This window comes from Chelonus insularis, unplaced genomic scaffold (assembly GCF_013357705.1).
Source record: "Chelonus insularis isolate UGA/USDA-ARS -01 unplaced genomic scaffold, ASM1335770v1 contig_88_pilon, whole genome shotgun sequence".
NCBI lineage: Eukaryota > Metazoa > Arthropoda > Insecta > Hymenoptera > Braconidae > Chelonus > Chelonus insularis.
Window position 1 is genome coordinate 504352 of NW_023276776.1, and position 20675 is coordinate 525026.

Below are 20675 nucleotides of genomic sequence, written 5' to 3' on the forward strand. Positions count from 1 at the left end.
TAGAGAGACATGTTAATACGAAATACCGCCGTCAGAGGCGTTGCAGTCATTTTAATACAATATGGCGTGCGGTCAATAGATAAATTTGGTTGTGGGCGTTCATAGCCCGAATCTGTAGCCTTTATATAGTTAATTTTATTTTCTTCAAGGTATAATTGTATCAGTGAGAAAGATGCGTGAATGGAAAAAATTTGGAAGTATGATCGATATGCGCTGATCACAAAAAGAATATGAATAAATAATTACACATTTATGTGCTGTTGAAAAATTAAGATTTCAAGTGAGTCACTTTGCGCTTGAATACAAAATGGCTTCAGGTGATAACGTCGATGTGATTGAAGTTATGGACTCAAGTTTTCGTGATTCTGCTCGAGGAACCGAATTATCTTCAAGACTCGACGATTCTGGTGATGAAGATGGTGAGTTTGATAAATTTCATTTTTTAATCAAAATTCTGAATTCGACATAACCTCATCCTAAATATAACTGTATTTTCTGACATTCCTAGATTTATTCTTTCGATTCAGAAAATACCTTAAATACTGACTCAAACTATTAGGTCAATGTTTATTCAATCAATCTTATCAATAATTGATAATATCTCAGTGTAAGCTGTATACACCGGCACTGATATGACAACTGACAATCTTGTATCTCTTTTGGTCATTTAAAATTGTAATCAATATCAATTTTCATTTATGAACTTTGTTTTAACTATTATTCATCATTGTAGAATTTTTTTTTTTTTCAATTTTTTCTCCAACATTACGACATACTGTCGATTACGAGGAAGAATCCATAAAAATATTAATCATAGTCAATTTACTTTGATTATAAGTAACTTCAAACTACGATGACATCGATAATCTGTGATTTTCGAATATACAAAATCCCGTTACTTTTATTAAAGATTAAAAATTCCATAAATGTTCGAAATACTTTGTTTAAAACACGATTTAGTAATTGTCTGACTTCCTTTGACTACCTAGCATTTTAAAAAAGGCAAGCAGAAAAAATAGATTTAATAAAATTTATTAGATTTAATTCATAAATTCAATAATTGAATAAAGAGAATAAAAGAAGTTGTCATTATTTCAGATAAGTCCATTGGAGACAAAACAACAGTCTTCGATGTAAGTATAAGTTCTTAATATTTACTCCATTTTTTTTTTCAGTGTAGTATATGTGTACATAAACTAATTGACATTTTAATTATACTGTACTCAAAGAGAGTTATTGAAAAATTAGGTTAGGAGACCGTTAGTTGTTTGATAAAATAGATTATTTAAGTGAAAAATAAAATGATTTTAATTTTTTATGACAGTATTAGTAAATTAAAAGAATTTCGAATTAATTTACAATAAATGTCCGGAGTTATAATAATACACAATTCAATGAATTACTTATCAAAGCAATTAAAATATGTGGAAACTTATATTTTGAATAATTTTGTTGATAAAGGCACAAAGAAAAATAAAGTAACCTTTAATTTAATTGATATAGCTTATCCAAGTACAGTAAGTTATTGATAATCAATAAAATTATTGAGAAAAAAGAGATTTCATTCAATATACATTTGATTAATATATATTTAAAATGTTTTTTTTTTTTCAGAGTTCAGCATCACACCATGCTGGTGTTGGTTCTAAGACTCCCTCGGGAGTCTCTAGAAACAAATCCGAAAGGGAAAGAAAAATTGGACACAGAAGAGTTGGTGTTGGAGGGGAAATTACATATAAGAAGGTACAAAATTATATTCACTAGTTTTTTATTGATAAATATTTATAATAGTTTATCGGTGTATATTATTGATATTTTTGATATTATTTACAAAATGTATAATCATTTGGGTCTTGGAAATATATCAAACGTATTGTTAGTTAATTAACAATTGACTGATAATGATTGTTTATATCTTTAACTGAGTGCTAAATCAAATGGTCAATAATAAGAATCCTATATATAAAATCATTACACCTTTTCAAACCATTTGGTTAGTTGAGTTCAGTGTCTACAGTATTCTTTTGTTTCAAAGTTTAACATGAGCTAATTGGCATGATTTTATTTACTTCCACTTTGTCACGTGGAGAAGTGTATAAATACGAAATGACATGGAAAAACAGAAATGACAAGACCACATTCCGTAGCTGAATAAAAAAAAAGTTATATTCTATTTTAATGCAAAACAAATAATATTCCAATTTAAATTATCTAAATAAGCATTTAAATAAAATCGTTTGATACTATTTTAGGATTATTATTTACTGTTATTATTATCATTTTTTCCTTTATCTGTCTAGGAATGTACTATTGAATTACTGTCTCTTTTCATACAGATTCAAACGACACAAATTATGGGATCGATACAACTAGGGATTCAGCACGCTGTTGGTGGTCTAGCAAGTAAACCTGAAAGAGATTTATTGATGCAAGATTTCATGACCGTAGAAACAACGAATTTCCCTAGTGAAGGTTCTAATCACACACCGGCCCATCATTTTTCTGAATTTAAATTCAAGAATTACGCTCCAATAGCATTTAGATACTTTAGGGATCTTTTCGGTATCCAGCCAGATGATTTTTTGGTACGTTGACTTTTTTTAAATTAAAATTTTATTAATTGTCCAAAGAGCTTTTATTAAGAATAATGATCATTTATTATTTAAATTGCAGATGTCAATGTGTAGTGCACCTTTACGAGAATTATCAAATCCTGGAGCTAGTGGAAGTATTTTTTACTTAACGGAGGATGATGAATTTATTATAAAGACTGTCCAGCATAAGGAGGGAGAATTTCTGCAGACTCTATTACCTGGTTATTATATGAATTTAAATCAAAATCCACGAACACTTTTGCCGAAATTCTTTGGGTTATATTGTTATCGTTGTAATAGTAAAAATGTACGACTAGTTGCAATGAATAATCTTCTACCGTCGGCAGTTAAACTTCATCAAAAATATGATTTAAAAGGATCAACGTACAAAAGAAAGGTAAGTCAGATAAAATATATAATTTAATATTCAAGATTGTATTATTTAAACTCACTTTTTTTCTTTGATGTTTTAGGCATCTAAAAGTGAAAGATCAAAAAAGTCGCCAACTTATAAAGATTTAGATTTCATGGAACACCACCCTGAGGGTATATTCTTAGAAGCTGACACTTATGGGGCTTTAGTTAAAACAATACAAAGGGATTGTCGTGTGCTGGAGAGTTTTAAAATTATGGATTATTCTCTTCTCGTAGGAATACATAATCTTGATCAGGCAGCACGAGAGAAGACGGTAAGAAATCTTATCCAAATGATTTTCCAATATTTATTAATCTTTTAACGATTAAAGATGATTAAATTATTCAAAGCACAGTTGAAAAATCAAAGTTTATTTAATTTTTAATTCTATTTATTTTATGATTGAAATGAAAATAATTATAGGAACAGAAATTATCTCCTACTGAAGAAGAATCGGGAGAAGCTGGTTGTGAAAGCGGAAATTTCGGTCGAGCAGAACGAGAAAGGGATCGAGAAGATAGGATAGGTGCTGTTGCGCTCAATCGAACACGGAGTATCAATCGTCAAAGACTCGTTGCTCACAGTACAGCAATGGAAAGTATTCAAGCTGAAAGTGAACCTATTGATGAAGAAGATGATGTACCGTAAGTACCTTTATTGATTTACCGTTGAATTTCTTATATTTATATTTAATCATTTGTCTATTAACTTTCTCAAAATAGTCCTGGTGGCATTCCTGCGAGGAACGCAAGAGGTGAGCGTCTTCTTCTGTTCATCGGTATTATTGACATTCTTCAAAGTTATCGACTGAAGAAGAAACTTGAACACACGTGGAAGTCCATGATACATGACGGAGTGAGTTGAAGACGGTTTATTTTTAATACTATTTATAGTTCAGACCTTGAAAATATTTATATCATATTTTTTCTATAAATATTTTCTTTCTCAGGATACCGTATCGGTTCATCGACCCGGTTTTTATGCACAGCGCTTCCAGGATTTTATGGCTAAAACTGTATTTAAGAAAATTCCATCACGTAAGTACCATCCGAATCAGCCTCTTCTAATGAATCTGCCATCGATGCGGGCATTAAACAAAACACATTCCTAAAATTTATGTTATATAAATTTGATGAATACCTACGTTTACATGTGTATCAGTTAAAAATTCAATTGATGACTTACAGTATTTAGAATTAGCTCAAAAGTTGTACAAAAGTTTCAATCAAAAAATTTTTACTAAAATTTGTCAGTTTTTAAATAACTCTTGAGTTATTTAATACGTAATTTAAGTAAAAAAGAGCACAATATTTTTATCTTAATTAAATCTTAGTTTTTAATCGATTAATTTAGGCAATAATAATTTCATATCTACAATATTTTAATACTAAAAAACTATTTATTAATTGAACTATTTTTTTTATCATAAATGTCTAAGCATTTCTTATTACGGTACTTGATAATTTTATTATTTTTATAAGATAAAGTTCATAAATTAAAACTGACAAATTTTTTTATCAGTAATAAAATTTAAAATGCGTACAGCTAGACGAGTACCTAAATTTGAGGTACATACGAGTATACTATACGTCCATTATTATAATTATTATAAGTTAAAAAGCAGTAAGCTGTAAGCTAAAAGATAAATTAGCAAATTGACGACCGTCAGGATATTTTTTATTTGTTCTTATAAATATATTTTACAATGTCAACTGTTTATTGACGATATGAATGGCAATTGATGGTTGATGGATCATCATACGTCACATTTTTGAGGTATTTACCTAAGCATGTAGCCTGCCATTGTGAAATAATCGATCGACTTTTATCTTTGCTCAAATAAAAATCATATTTTTTGCATTACTATTGATAAAAGTATAGTTTGGTAAAAACTTTAACAAGTTTATCATTCTATCGGCTCCGATACGATAATTCTAATCTATAAAAAGTCTATTGAAAGAATATATATATTCTTGTGACTGTAATCTCTGTTTGATGATGCGTTTATTTTTATATATACATATATATCAAACTGATGTACTCAATTAATTGTTAAAGTTATTTCTAGAATATTTATATAGCATTTGATTTTTTTTTTAAAAAAACTATTTTTTAAACCTATAAACTTAATATTCGGTCAATAATATACATATACATTCCACAAATATATTTGCTTAATTGTTTCAATTTATAACTGCCATTTTTTACATAGTTGTAATTTTTCCATCATTCTTCTCTTATCACCTTGCTATTTATTCTGTACTGAAGTAGAAGTTAAAAATAATGATAGAAATATTTTTCGAGTATTTGACAGTTACAAAAACATTATTTTACATTATAATAAAGGCTACTTTTTGTAAACGCGGTTTTTAGCAGTGATAATTAAAAAATAAAATTGTAAATAGCATTTACTTTCTGGTTCTACTTCAGGACAGATTTTATTTAAAAAAATTGTATTATAAAATAAACGATGTTCCTCCCGAAGCAATGAAAAAAAAAAATAATAGATTAAATGAGGGAAGTTTTAATGACACTCGATATTGTAGTAGTTTTCTATATATAAGTATTACTAAATGGATTAATTAAATGTGATCGGCAGTTGTTATTAAATTTTATTTATTTAAACATCAGTGTTGATTTTATTAAATATTAGCTAAATATTGATGTTTTTGTGCCCGTGCATTTTCCGTGTCAACCCCTGATCTGACTTTCTACTGATTGAAACTCAAAAATTGAATACTGAAAGTGGACCTGCCTGAGATTAAGGGAAATCATCGCAAATTCCGTAACCTCGTCACCAGCTACATAGGTAAACTCTGTCTCTCATTCTGTCTATCCATGCATCTGTTCCTCTGTATTCTGGTGTATTTACGTGCGTGTTTTTACGTGAGTGACTGTTTTTCATTTTTACCCAATTTGCATGTATCTTATTACTACCCTGTTGAGATCTTTTTTTTTAAAGATCTCATAATATAACCAATTATCGGTATTTATTCAATTTATAAATATTCAATTCTTTTCCTGCAAATTTATCAACACAAATATACCCAACAGGTCCAGTACAAATTTCAGTATTTTTTCAGCATGTTGATGTTTTATTAGTTATATGTGCCAGTAGTGTGTCTGCTTTAATTGTAAAAATTCTTCTATGAATATACAATCTTATTCATACTCAGGTTTTTTAAATCCCCATTTTTCTCACTTGCTGAGACTACCATTTCTTTAATAAATAATCCTCTTTCAATATTATTCAATAATTACTTTTGTTTATTTACTTAATTTTTAATTAAGTTTCTAATAAGCACTCTAGGTATAGACGACTTAAATGTAAGTTAATAAGTGAAATGTATTATTCATATCCAAGATCGAAATGCTTCCAACATTTAATGATTTTGCTAAATCCGCTTTTTGTTGTTGTCAGATCATTTAGTCTTACATACTAGTTTTTAAATAAACCTATTTATTGAATAGCAATAATTCATCTAGACATTTATATAATGAAAATTAATAATGGTTATGTACGAGTTAGATAATATTTTATGCAACATTTATAGGATTTATTATCAAGAATTTATTGTTAATTATGATTAATAATTAATAATTCAAAAATATATTGATCAATTAATGCATTAATAGTGTAATTGTAATTAATTGTAAAGCTTTAATTTGTCTTAATTCATTTCTGTAAGATATTATAAAAAAATCGTTACGTTTTACATAATTTATGTTCCAGCTCTCAAACATTCCCCGTCTAAAAGAAAAAGTATAACCAGGCCATTGCGGCCACTTGAGGGAGATTTTGATTCTACTGGTAAGTCAGAAATAATTATCAAAATTTTTTTTATTAATTTCATTTAAAAAAAAGAATATTAAAATTATTTTTAAACAATAAATTCTGAATTGTAAAGCACCGACACATATTTAAAGATTTTTAAGTTCAATTTGTAAAATATTTTACACTGAAATTTCTCGAAGGTGAACGCAGTGAAAGATGCACCAAACGTAAATGTACAGCCAAATTTGTATCATGTTCAAGATCCCCAAAATGTATTACAAAGTCCCAGGCTTAGTTAATCATTGTTTGTCAAGATGTAACATGTAAATTAATCATTTTTTCATGTATCATCCTTAAACATCGATTAAACATAAAAGACATTAATAATTCATACTGTGCGAATGGCTAGAAGAGATAATAATAAGTAAATGTATGATGGTTTAGTGGTGGCGGCCACTGGAAGTACAGCAATGCATGCTACTTCACCCACAAAGCCTGGTGAGTCATCTGTTGCAAATCCTTACTCTATTTTCATTTCACTGTATCATAACGAATATGTCATGACTAAACTCTAAATATATCATCAAACGATGAGTTAATTGAAGCTGACATAAATCACAACAATGCACAAAACAATAAATGAATTAATTTTTTATTTGATTCAGAATAAACTCTTCTTATTAAAGAACAAAAAAATATTGTAATCTAGTTTAGCTTATCATGTTAAATTTTTTTTTCAATAATTGTCATACAGTGATGTATAAAAAATCTAAAATAGTAATCTATAATAACAGTTTTTAATTAACTCATCATAATTATCGAATGCTTGATCACAATACCTGTTTCATTAAATCATTCTCAGCTATTTACTATTTTAATTCAACTGATATCATAATATTTATTGATATCCGACTACCAGTAAGCCCAACATTAGTAAAAGGCACACCAATCGTCAGTGGTGGACCCACTGTCATTTCCAATACGGTGCCAATAGCAACATCAACTCCAATAAATCTACCAACATCAACCGCTGATGGAGTTGTTTCAGTAGCACCACCACCCTTGACTGCTAGTTCGACAGTTCGTGCTAGTTATCCAGCAGTATTGAAAGGCAGAAGTGCAGCTAGTCCACCAAATCCTAATCTGGTACCCTCTGGAAAAGTACCACCACCAGTACCACCAAGAGGTGCTGGTAAGAAGAGTGAAGATCATCGTGGTGGAAATATTTCTTCGTCCTCTTCGACATCTGGACGAGGTGACTGCCGTAATGCGAGTAGCTTGCATGATAAAATAATGGTGAAAATACAAGAGGATTGTTTGACTTCGCCTCGATCGTCGTTGCATGTGCCTAACTTATATCAGCATTCTGATAGCCGTTTGCATGCTACTGGTTTCTTTATTTATTCAGAAAAAAAATATTACCCTCCAGTTTATTACGATGAATACAACAATGAAAATGAAGAATTTATTGAAGTGGAAAAATCAGCTAATTCTTATGTTATACGAACAAGTCCTCATCCATTTAAACCAATGAGACGAAAAGTTAGACCAACTCCATCACCAATTCTTCAATCTAATCATTCAGAAGATGTTCCATCATTCATATTGCCCCCTGGTGGAATAAATCAACAGAAGATGATGAATATTAATACGCAAATGGTGAACGTTAGCTATAAAATGTCTCGAAAGGATAATAAATATTCAGCAACTTATGCAGAAAGAGTACGAGATAAGAAAATCGATGTGGAGAAGATCAAAGAAAGTTTAAAAATACCATCTACGAGTGAAACTAGTTCAATTATTCAAACGTCAAGCTTAAATAGTCCGCATGAATTTTCTCATCAATTAAAAGATCACTCTAATCCTATTAAAGTGAACACAAAATCTTATAAAATGCAAAAACGCAAAAAACAAATTACACCTAGAGCGTCATTAAAAAAGCCACTCTTCAGTTCTATCTCTAAGACGACAAGAAATTCTCGAAAAGTTTCCACTATTCGAAGATCATTTAGACAAAATGCTCAAAATATTGATAATAGAAAAGACGAAAAAACTTTGAAATATAATAATGTAATGTCTTCCAGTGTTTTTACAATGAAAGTTTCATCACCAAACATCCAAATGGATGCTAAAAAAATTCCAGAAACTTTGAAACCTCATGTGTCTGATGATAAATACCATGTTTGTTTGAACAAACAATCTAATTGCGAAAGCAGTGCAGGAACTTCTCGAAATAATTCTTTTTTACATGGCTATCACCACAATTGATCGTTTCAAATAGACAATTTTAACATTATTAGTAATGTATTATTAGTAACTTTAAAATTGAAGATTTTCAAATAGTGAATCATTTTTCATTGGATATATTTTTTTAATGTGTCAGTAGTTGTACTTTTGAAAAATTAGATTATTAGATAATTGATTAATTACGCACACTACATTGCATATAATTAATCATAATAAATGTAAAATTATGCCATAATAAGCATGCTTGATATTCTTTATTGCTTTATCGATTAGATTGAAATTCAGTTAATAATTCATTGATTTTATTATCATCATTTGATCGCTAGTAATTAAGTGTCTTATATTTTGTGTTGCTCATTGATATTTATGTGTATGTTATGAATTATTATTGTTCATTGAAGTATGTTGTTTCTTGCCAAAAAATTAACTATTAAGTATTGTCTTTTATGTATGCACAGAAGCGTTGTTGATTTTTTTAGTTCTAGAATTAAATAATTGACGCTTTGATAGAATTTACGATAAAGAATTAAGAATAGTTTTAAATTGTTATTAAATGAATTTATAATAGTGTTCATACAGAAAAAATATTATTGAACTTGATCTATTATTTGTATTTTAGGTCATTGACATATCAGCTGTAACTAGTTGTCTTTTTCTATTTAATCTTGATCTTATGCAGCTGAGTCATTTAGTTTAGAGATTTGATAAGTAAAAAGGATTATAGCATCTATTAATATTTGTTGACATGATTCTGAACATAATATTTTTTCTGTATGTCTTAGAATAAGTGATATTTTTTTAATGAATATATCTAGACGTAGAGCTAATTGTAGATGCTTTTTGTAGGTGGTACCCTTCCTTCAACCTGCTCCACCCCGCCCCCGCCTTTTGATGATGCAGTGCGTTCAAATGATCAAACTTTGGCCTCAGGAGTTCATTTTCAAAATACTACTACTTCAGCAAGTAATTCAAGCTCCAGTTATGTGAAACAGAGCAAAGCTTATCAAATTAGTCTTACAAAAACTTATCATGACACTGTTAGGTAAGTTTACTATTTCATCATTCTCTAAATAATAGAATTATACTATCAAGAAAACTTTCTAAGAAAAATTAGCTTTGAATTCAATCTTTTAAATATAAAATAATTTCATTGATTATTTTAAATAATCGAAATGTTAATCAATGCTAGAGCATTGAGAAAATAAAATATTGAATAAAGTATATTAAGGGATGAAATAATTGATAACTTAATTTTTTAAAATTTTGCTCCAGTATATCAGATGTGCATCTTGAAAACAGTGGAAGTGCAATTGGAAATGGCGGTAGAGTGACAAAATCCTCACTGAGTGTTGAAAGTGGCAGCAGTCGAGGAGGTGGAAGCAGTGGAGGTGGTCTTACTTGGACACCTCCAACTGGAAGTGCTGAAGGATCTACTCCAACTTGGACTGAAGGAACACCATCCTTTACTGAAAGTTCCAGTAGTGGTGATATGGGTAAGTTTCTTTTGGCGCTAAATCTCTACTTTGAATCATGAATCTTTCAAAACTCAACATTCTTCATTTAAACCAATTAATTTACTTTAACATAATCATGGTTACGATGGAAATTAGAACTAATACATGTTATAGATTTATTCATAAAAATTTTTATATTCATTTTTGGAATAGATATTTATTATTAGAAGTGGTTTTTTTAAACTACTAATAAAATTTTTTAGTGTAAATCTTAAGAAAGACTGTACCAAACTCTAGAATGTCTAAACAAAATTTTGATAATTGTATTTTTATAGTGAAATCACATGAAACTTTTAGAGAATTTAATCCAACAATTGTATTCATTATATTTAAATGATTATTTGTTTTGATAATTATGCAATAAATATATTATACAATATATAGATATTATAGTGCAGTGATAAATGAAAAAGATAATGATGTTATGCTGCAGTTGACCAAAGTTTTTATTCATGAGACTTGAATTCATCTATAGTGATGATCTTCAATGTTGGTTCCGTACACTTAAAAGACTTTGTAAATTTATTATTACAAAGATAAGTAAATAACTAATAAACATAATGCTAATTTGCTTGCCAACCAGAGAGTTGTTTTTAGTCTTAATTGTCTTGCTTACACACCTATGAAAATTCATCAATGAATTAGTTTACCATATACAAATATTACGATAAATTTTTTCAATAAGTGCATGATAAATACTCACTATTAAAATTTTTTCAAATATCACTCAATTTTTAAATGATTTATTATTTACTCCAATATTACATATGGATTGTATAGAAAATTTTGCAAGGATTTATTTAGCAATATAAGTTATGATAATTTATTATAAATAAATAATAAGTTTATGTAAGAAATTTTGATTTTTTTTACCAAAGTTAGCTATTTAAGTTAATCAACTGTCTACAATAATACTGAATACAAATAGTTATATTTCAATTACAATAATGAATATACAGTTAATGTCAAACGCAGATAAATATTGATGGGTTAATAAATTTTTGTATTTTTAACTAATTTTTCTTCTTTCTTACTCTTCAACTTCTTCTGTATAATATTTTTTTTTCATTTATTTAAGTTGATTTTTTAGATGAAAAAATAAAATAAAACAGGAAACAGTGAATCAGTTATAAATTAATTTTTCTCAACAGTTTTTAGAGCCAAACATTATAAATAATTCGAGATAAGTTTTATCATTTACTTGTGTATATTATTAATTGCATAATAATTCACGTATTTTATTATATATAATCACGCTTTGTGTTTTGTCAATGCGGATTGCAAAGCTTCCTTCAACAAGTATCAATGGGGAGTTTTTTTTTTTTAGTCAATTTTTAATTAATTTATTTATTAATTTGTCTGTAAAAAATTCTATTTATTTAGAAGATTCACTAAAAAAATTTATTTTTCCTTTCAATATTTTGGTTGCATTTATTTTTTATTTTATTCGTATCAGTATAAAAAAACATTGAATTATTTTAGGATGTCCAACAACGCCAACCAAAGGTTCTGATAAGAAAGAAAATAGTAATCGAATAGCAGCAACAGTTGAAGAAGCATTAGCTAGTCTTACTACAGAAATGGTGAGTTTGATGTAAATATTTATTATAGCTTCTTTATCATTCGGGATATCGGGATAAACTTTTATATGATTGCTCGTTGGTTATCACCGTTTGAAAGCTTGTGTATTTGCACAAATTAGGAAATACTGCAACGAGAATGAATGAACGCACTCACTTTAATCTTCACCTTTCTATTGTGGAGAACAACTTACTCAATCTTCGGCAGAGAATCACCCAAAAGGATAAAAATCTCGTGGAAGATGTTAGGAATTTTATTGTTAAATAATTTTATCGAAAAATGCAAAAAATCTAATAGTATTAAAATAATTATTTTATTTTTTATTACCAATTTATTAATATTCAGTTCAAATCTCTTTTTTGGTAATCATTAATAACGGTGATTTTTTTTTTGTATATAAAGGGAATACTTGGTGAATTGTTTTGCATTTCTTTAACATAAATGAAAGGAATGGAAACTTAAAAAATGCAATATTACAATTCCTATCTTATTAAATATAATGTAATTATGAATTTCTTATTTTTCTATTTACACATCATTAAGTCATCAGGCTGTTATTAAGTTTGTTATATTAACTTAATTTATTATAGGGAATTCAATTATTTGGTAATTTTATTTAACAAAATTTTTTGGGCATTAATTTATTTTTTTACATTATTTTATTTATTTATATTATTGTTTACATTAAATTAAAAGTAATGAAAAGAGATCTGATACAAATGAATTGGACAGCATAATTGATTAGCAGAAAATATTTGAAATAAAAATAATTAAACAAAAAAAAAGCTTGCTTAATACTGGTCTATGGCTAGATACAGTTAAAAAAAAAAACAATGAATATAAAATAAAATTTGTAAATAGACTTTGCGCCTTGAAGATTCAAATCTGTAAATTTTTACAGATTTGATGACTATAATTTCAGCTGTATACGGATATTATATGTATGTATTTGTTTTTGTCTCTTTGTAATTAAATGAAACATTAATCGTAAGTTGTGTAATATATAATACTAGAGTTGGGCAGTAAGAATATTAACGGTGTAACGTCCGGGAAATAATAGATATATTTAAATATATATATATATAAAAATAAATATATATAGTGCTATTAGACAATTAATAAATGGTGATTAATAAATTACTAATTAGGTAATGGATCAATTATTAAAATATAATTGAGCATGCCTTAATGAATATGAAATTATTTAATTTTTCGATCTCTATATATACATAACATATATAAATATATTTATATTAAAAGAATGCATTTCCAAAATTTAAAGATAATATTATATTGTTTAAGAAACGAGTTCCAGAAATTTATAGCTCTTTGAAAAACAATTTTTTTCACTAAAATATTAAGTATGTTAATTTGTGAAGTATTTATTACATTAATAAAAATCGTATTTCAATTGAAACTGGGGGGTAAAAAAAGTTTTAAAACGATCGAAAACGTTTTGCAAAACCAAAATGTTGTTCAATGTTAAATACATACTTAATTATAAGTATTATAGAATTGAAAAAATAGTTATACAATTTAATCAACACCAACGACTGACTGAAATGTAAAAATATAATCAGTCTTGTAGATTAGAATTATATTTAACATCAAAAAATATCCATAATGACAAAAACAATAACAGTATCTAGAAGAACTCAATTAACTTGTAAACGTTAAAAAGAATCCTTGTAGAAATATTTACGAAAAAATTAATAACTGTTCAAATTATTATTCATTAATTTTTCGAAAGCTGTTGGTGTTTAGTTAATTTTTAATTTCAATTATAATATAGATTTCTTTTTGAATAACTAATTTTTTAATCTTTTTGATAATGATTTATTTACATTAGTAATACAATCAATTGTTAAACTTGGGATAATCTTTTTATCATTTAATATATAATTGTATCTCTTTGGCAATAAATTGGAAAATATCCAATGAATACTAAGTTAGATTAAGAAAAAAAAGAAAAAAAAATACTACATTGTCATAATTAACTGCCTGGAGTATAGAATATTTAAATGATCATTGTTATTAAGGTCATAAACTAACTTACTTTGCTACAATATTTTATGTTTGTGTACTTTTAATTAATCACAGCTTTTTTAATACCAATTATCTTGCCATTTTATTATATGTATATTTGTAGTTAATCGTTCAGGCATTTATCGAACTAACATATCTTATCAATATTAAGATGACATTTTAATCAATTCATAATTAACGTCATTTATGATAGAGGAATTGAAAAATTGATCGAATGAATTTAATGATAATCTGATACACTCTCGTTAGGATCACTTGTTTATTTTGTAGAATGAAGACTACAAAATTATTTAGAAAATTGTACAGTTAAATGTCTAAATAAACCAGTAGCTTCAGATTAATTAGATTTTTTATAAAATTAAATTAAATACGTAAATTGATTCTTGTAAAGGTACAAGAGATACATTTGTTCAACTATTTATTAATAATTTGCAGTTAATGAGAATAATAAATAATTTTTCAACAACTGTAAAACAATATTCTAAAAGTCAAAGTAAAGTAATGTTGTATAAATACTTATATCATTTGAATGTTCTTTGAAATAGTTGAATTAAATCAAAAATCAGTTCTGAATGAGAATGTCCGCTATTTTTAATTAATATACATTTTTTTAATGACAGCTAATCATAGTAAAAACATTTACTCTGATTAAAAACAATTCTAAATATTTTGAATTTTTTTTTTTGCAACTTAAAAAAGAAATAAATTGGTTGTGAAGAAAATTCTAACGATGAGTAGCTAATGCTTTTTAAAAAACATTCATTAATAATTGAATATTATACATATTTTGTAAAATATTAAACCATTCAATTGCTTTTTAAATCATGCATAAGTGTAGTAAAAATAAATTTCTTTTTTTAAATGCATTTCAATATTTATACGTTATAAGATTAGCCAAGTTATTTACTTAATAATTTTTAGCTCAGAAAAATCATTTAATGATTTTATATTTAGCTGTGTGTATTTGTATTTATCCAGCGGCCTAATTAATGTCAGTAAATGGTTAATTAAGTGATGAATACTCATTTGGTTAGGAAAAATATGCAAAATTAATTAATTTATAAATATAAAATTAATAAAATGATAACCGTGTAATTTTAAATTTAGTCGATAATTTAAGATGCATGGGATTATGATGGGATATATTAGATTGTTGCAATAATCTTTGCTATTGATATACATTAAAACTAATTATTTCTTCCTAATATAACAATCTTTCTTCTATCTCTTCTCTGAAATAAAATATTTACTTCAATTCCTATTTAAATATCCAATAATTTACCATTTATCTAAATAGATAAAAACTATTGTTTGCAAAGACATTTGCATCAATTTGATATGTAATAAATATAACGAATATCACGAGCTACTTCATTTACAGCTCTTCATGAAAAAATGATCTTGTATTTGAGGATCTTTGAATAAAATTGTAAATTCGGCTTTGGTACTTATTCAACAAATTAATCGCAATTACTGTGATTGCTTATAAAAATTAAAAGCACTTATATATATATATATTACAAATGATAATTATTGAACAAATTCACAATTGAAAAATAAGCACTCACATAGAATTCTTAAAAATAAGCTTTCCTCTGTAATGTTTCCTGTACAAATAAGTAACGTATCGCCTTATTATTTAATTTTAGTGTAAATTAGTCGATTACTTACATGATTTCATAATAATTATTGTTAAGAAATTGTTTGTGAAACGATTCAAGTTTTCAGCAATATACATATATAAATATATTAATATAATGATATATATTGATATTAATATTGTTTATATGAGTAAGAAGAATTTCTTATTTTTTTGGTGTATGATAGATATTATTATAATAATAATAATAATAAATAGCCAAGTTCTAAAGATGTGATTTAATGGATGGCCACATCGTTTTATTTCTTTTATTGAAGCTTTATTTGATTAATTAGTTGACTAATCCACGTAGTTATTTTTCATCAATTAACATGATCACTTTTTAATATTTCACATTCAATCATTGTTATCCTTTTGTAAAATTTATTTTTATTTTTTTTGTAGTTGTAGAAACATTTCATTCTGACTTTCTTATTTCCGCCTATTTCAGACCCATCTGTAACCATGTGAACGGACAATGCACTTAAAGAAAACCAATCTGTGCTTCTATTTGGCATTCTTGCATTAGAATGCTTGGAATGTTACGCAATTTTATTCAAGTTTGTATCGCGCTTTCAAACTTAGCTTGGTATATATTTTCAAGAGATAAATATATGACAATGCAGACAATGTTTATAATACGAGATACTAGACTGGATCATTTGATCTTTAGATAAAAAATTTAAGAAGCAATATGATGCCTGTGGAATCATTTTTGAGAAAAATTTTTTTTTTTGTACAGTCTTAATTGTAAAATAATATTAATATTATTTATTAACATATTTATCGTTAAAAATGAGTGTTGAATACGTCCACACTGATTAATAGCAATGACAAAATATAAATAAGTATTATTTTTCAAATGCACTTTGAATTTTGAATGTTTTGAATGATTATTTAAAATTGTGTTGTTTTAATGAATTATTAGTTTGAATTTATCTATTTAAATGGTTTGATATATAAATAAATTATTGATCTACAATAATGAAATAAATCATCACTTTTTTCCAAACTCGACGATGAAGTTGAAATGATTGAATTTCACTTGTCACGGTTAGAGAAATATTTATATATTTTAAGATAATATTAAATTTTTAAGACTGATGTTAGTTAATTCAAATTTATTTAAGTGATTTTTTTATGATTGGTAACTGAAACTTCATTTTTCACTAAATACAAAAATAAATCAACTCTTTTTGTTCAATTGTTAGCTATTGTAAGTCATTGTAATGAGAATCCAGTCAATGAATGCAGACACACGAGTATATACTGAAGGAGCTCCTTTTGAACCACATGGAATAATACCCCAAGAAACGACACCAACAACTTCTGATCTGTTTCCATTTTTTATGATTAATGGACCTCCAGAATCTCCCTGTTAAATTTAAAATTAATTTATTAAATCGTAAAATACATTGAGTATTTTTATTGTCAATTGTATCGTCCAAAAAGTACTTACATTGCAAGCAGAGTATCCACCAGTTAAAGGACCAGTGCAAACATTTGTTTCATGTAGGGGAGATGGTCCTGTCAACTTTTCCACAGCTTGTTTACAAATACTCAATGAAACAATTGGTAAAATTGCTGTTTGCAACTTTGCAGGCATTACAGCTGTTGAGTTTCCAGATATTGAACCCCAGCCAGATAAAATTGTATTTCCAGTTGGTAGAGCATTTGGTTTTGGCAATTGAATTGGAGAAACTGCTTTATTCAATACCAAAGCTGTTTTTAATTTTAATAAGGCAATATCATACGGTGCTACTCCTCTGCAAATATTTGTTCAATTATTATTGGTTGGTAACAGTGCTAACTTAAAATTTTATTTTATTTAAATTCGTGAATTAATTATTAATTAGTCAATAAACAATTATTAAAAATAAAAATAAATTATTTTGTAATTAAAACCATTAATATAATTCTTTTATCAAATCTAATAAAATGTTGTGCAAAAAGCGCCAAAATGCTGCTTTTTCCTTCCATTTTGTCGAAAGTGCGCGCGCACATTCGCCAAAAAGGCGGTTCACCAGTTTTAAGTAGCGTCAGTTTATACATTCATCTGTATTTACGACAAATATTAATGTTTTTTTTTACTAAAAAGTGAATAATTCATTGAAAAAGTTAAATTAATAAAAGAAATGAAAAAAGTTTTTACTCCAAAACGAACTTTATCACTAAAAAAAAAAAAAATTGAAATAAGTTTGAAACTAACCCAGTGTAGTTTAGATGTACATATGTAGCAGTAACAATAGAAACTTGTTCACCAATTTCAGTTTCTATTATTGCATGTTTTCCGACTTTTACTACAAAACTTCCATATGATGGAACAGCTTTTACACAGTGTCCAGCAGTGAGGATCCATTTATTTGATAGAATAGAACCACCGCAAAAGTGCTTATAAGCTACCAATGGTGGTATACCCCATTGGAGAGAGGCTTGATGAGGGAAATCTCCTTTTTTGGCTTCGGAGCCACCGACTATCTTCGTTTCTGCCATTAATCTAGACAATGATGGCAGCTTCAACCCAAGGTAAGGGCGCTCTGAAACATTAAAATTCTTTTGAAATGATTGTTTACTTGATTGAATGATTTTTTAATGAATTTCATTGTGATTTCTTGCTTAGTAACATCTTCATTCATATTTTAAATTTTAATAAAAGCTTTTATATATTTACCAGCCTGTGTAGCCAAAAGGCAAAGAGCCAAGATCAAAAGTTTTCCACTCATGTTGATATTCTTTAGAATAGTACCTATCAGTAAACCATTTATTGTATTTATATAATTTTCTTGTCCTTGACAAGTTAAAGATATCGGTGGATAACACCACGAAATACATGAATCAACTTTTTAGATAGATATGTCTCAGATAATTGTTTGAATGATCGAGTAATCTTGCATGATCGTCTTTACTGCTAATCCTCTTTTTTTTTTTCATTCTACCTACTTTTATTTTAAAGTATTTTTCACAAATCAATACTTACTATCTTATAACTTTCAAGTGTCACTTAATTTACTGATTTTACATTGCTTCTAGTTATTATGAAATAATTTCTTATATTATATCATAAAAATCCATTTAATCATAATTTATTCCTTTCTCATAAAAAAATTTTAAACTATTATTTAAACGAATGAACTAAAAGATGCGATTTTTTGTATTTTTCAAAATTTATTTTATTTACTATTCCATAATTTTAATATATCACAAAGAGAGCTAGTACAAATTTCGAGTAAATTATTTTATATTTAATTAATATTGAAAAGAAAGATTTGTTGATAAATTTATTTCGATGATAATGTGGCAGCAGCTTATGAAGCTTCAAGTTTTGAATTAATCCAATCGACGTATGATGAAACTCTGGTGTAAACTGATGGAGTACCAGCTTTGCCACAAGGATAATTGCCCCAGGAAACAATACCAACTTGTTCAGGTTTTCCATGGGAATCAAATTGAACAAGGGGACCACCAGAATCTCCAGAGCAAGCAGAAATTGAGTCACCAATAGGTCCAGTACAAATTTGAGTGTCAAATAGTTCGAAGTCAGAACTGATTGAGTTGAAGGATTCAAAGCAAGTGTCGTAGTCCACAATGGGAATCTTAGCTTTTTGGAGTTCTTTTGGCATAATTGGAAGCCAACCTTTAGAAGTTGAACCCCATCCACTCAAAACAACACTACCCTTGTGCAATTTATGAGCTTTAGGTAATGCAACGGGTTGAACATGGTCATTGAATGTTAAAGGTGTCTTCAATCGAAGTAAAGCAATATCATGTTGAGCAACGCCTCTAGAAAAATAACAATTTATAAAAAATAATGATAATTGATTTCAAACAATCATGAAAGAAATAACAAGTTTTTTGATTGAGGTAGTCTGTATGTGTGTACAGTTAACGGTGTAGTTTACTTACCCAGGGTAATTGTGATGTACGACACGTAATGATACTTCACGGTTTTCTTGGCCAGGTTCATGACGATCGATATAATGCTTTCCAGCTTGAACACCCATACGACCAATTTTGGGCAATTCAGTGACACAGTGACCAGCAGTTAATACCCAGTCCTTTGTGAGAACGGAACCGCCGCAGACATGACGGTATTTAATGAGAGGTGGAATTCCCCAAACTATTGACACTTGATATGGGAATTCATGTGGCTTTGCACTGACTCCATCAGTGATTCTAGAGAAGCCTGCCAGACAGGCTGAAACAGATGAAAAAAATCAAATGTTAACTTAATTAAATTTGAGAATTTTTTATAATTAAATTAATTGTTATCAAGGTAACTTTTACAATTGAAATAATAATTGTAAATATAAGTTATATAATAGATTGAAAAATCGATTGAATAACATTCTACGTACCTTCAGCCAGGAGAATTGTTGCAAATATGTATTGAATGAACATCTTCAAGCTGCTGTTGTCTGATGCACTGATTTTGGTGTTTATATACTGGCGTACTTTATTGATAATCAGTATCACGGAGATAAGAAATTTGGACCTTTCCAAATTTCAATAGATAAGATCTAGAGTTTGCTAAAGATGCTAAAATCTATATCCATTAATACGATCTCAAATATTTTCATGATTTCATCTTTTTTTTGATATATGATTTATCATTTATCATATAATTAAGTAATATTATAATCAGAATTGAGAATTTGTAAAATTTTAATTAATGATGAATACGTTTTTTTATTAACTGGTTGCATAAGAGATTATTTATAGAAATAAAATAAATAATTGAATGACAAATCACCATAATAGAATGTAATGAAATATCTTAATTAATTTTGCTATTTATTTAGAATCAATTTTATTTCCTACATCATACAAAGCTCATTTATTATCACTTATCATCTAAACTAATACC

At 27.4% G+C, this 20675-nt stretch overlaps 3 protein-coding genes across 9 annotated transcripts; 1 reads left to right on the forward strand and 2 right to left on the reverse strand.

Annotated features, from left to right (window-relative positions):
* The first annotated feature begins 65 nt into the window (after positions 1–65).
* PIP5K59B (Phosphatidylinositol 4-phosphate 5-kinase 59B) lies at positions 66–16673 on the forward strand. 7 transcript variants are annotated; one of them, XM_035090879.1, is made up of 17 exons: positions 66–419; positions 1099–1133; positions 1615–1743; positions 2337–2585; positions 2674–2991; positions 3068–3283; positions 3433–3653; positions 3732–3864; positions 3959–4046; positions 5756–5818; positions 6743–6820; positions 7229–7282; positions 7704–8039; positions 9878–10073; positions 10304–10524; positions 12028–12128; positions 16263–16673. In XM_035090879.1, the coding sequence occupies exons 1-17, from the start codon at positions 308–310 to the stop codon at positions 16272–16274; spliced, it is 2562 nt and encodes an 853-aa protein (XP_034946770.1). In that variant the 5' UTR covers positions 66–307; the 3' UTR covers positions 16275–16673. The 7 variants fall into 7 exon arrangements, with proteins under 7 accessions (XP_034946770.1, XP_034946769.1, XP_034946771.1 ...); XM_035090878.1 differs by lacking the exon at positions 16263–16673 and adding an exon at positions 12248–13299; XM_035090880.1 differs by lacking the exons at positions 7229–7282; positions 16263–16673 and adding an exon at positions 12248–13299.
* A 242-nt stretch (positions 16674–16915) lies between these two features.
* Positions 16916–18642, reverse strand: LOC118071928 (trypsin-like). Its single transcript, XM_035091425.1, has 4 exons — positions 18483–18642; positions 18021–18348; positions 17271–17577; positions 16916–17186 (listed from the first exon to the last, which is right to left on the reverse strand). Exons 1-4 carry the CDS (start codon positions 18532–18534, stop codon positions 17019–17021), a joined length of 855 nt encoding a protein of 284 aa, XP_034947316.1. The 5' UTR covers positions 18535–18642; the 3' UTR covers positions 16916–17018.
* Positions 18643–19031: 389 nt separating this feature from the next.
* Positions 19032–20327, reverse strand: LOC118071980 (trypsin-1-like). The gene is made up of 3 exons (XM_035091511.1): positions 20167–20327; positions 19715–20006; positions 19032–19591 (listed from the first exon to the last, which is right to left on the reverse strand). Exons 1-3 carry the CDS (start codon positions 20207–20209, stop codon positions 19117–19119), a joined length of 810 nt encoding a protein of 269 aa, XP_034947402.1. The 5' UTR covers positions 20210–20327; the 3' UTR covers positions 19032–19116.
* Positions 20328–20675: the final 348 nt, after the last annotated feature.

Excerpts from the sequence above, each read along its gene's own strand:
- PIP5K59B (XM_035090878.1), top strand. The coding sequence starts at position 308 with ATGGCTTCAGGTGATAACGTCGATGTGATTGAAGTTATGGACTCAAGT. Across the intron at positions 420-1,098 it reads CGATTCTGGTGATGAAGATG|ATAAGTCCATTGGAGACAAA; the intron begins GTGAGTTTGATA and ends TCATTATTTCAG. Across the intron at positions 7,283-7,703 it reads TACTTCACCCACAAAGCCTG|TAAGCCCAACATTAGTAAAA; the intron begins GTGAGTCATCTG and ends TCCGACTACCAG.
- LOC118071928 (XM_035091425.1), bottom strand. The coding sequence starts at position 18,534 with ATGAGTGGAAAACTTTTGATCTTGGCTCTTTGCCTTTTGGCTACACAG. Across the intron at positions 18,349-18,482 it reads CCTTTTGGCTACACAGGCTG|AGCGCCCTTACCTTGGGTTG; the intron begins GTAAATATATAA and ends TTAATGTTTCAG. Across the intron at positions 17,578-18,020 it reads GTACATCTAAACTACACTGG|AGGAGTAGCACCGTATGATA; the intron begins GTTAGTTTCAAA and ends AAATATTTGCAG.
- LOC118071980 (XM_035091511.1), bottom strand. The coding sequence starts at position 20,209 with ATGTTCATTCAATACATATTTGCAACAATTCTCCTGGCTGAAG. Across the intron at positions 20,007-20,166 it reads AACAATTCTCCTGGCTGAAG|CCTGTCTGGCAGGCTTCTCT; the intron begins GTACGTAGAATG and ends CATCTGTTTCAG. Across the intron at positions 19,592-19,714 it reads GTACATCACAATTACCCTGG|AGGCGTTGCTCAACATGATA; the intron begins GTAAGTAAACTA and ends TTATTTTTCTAG.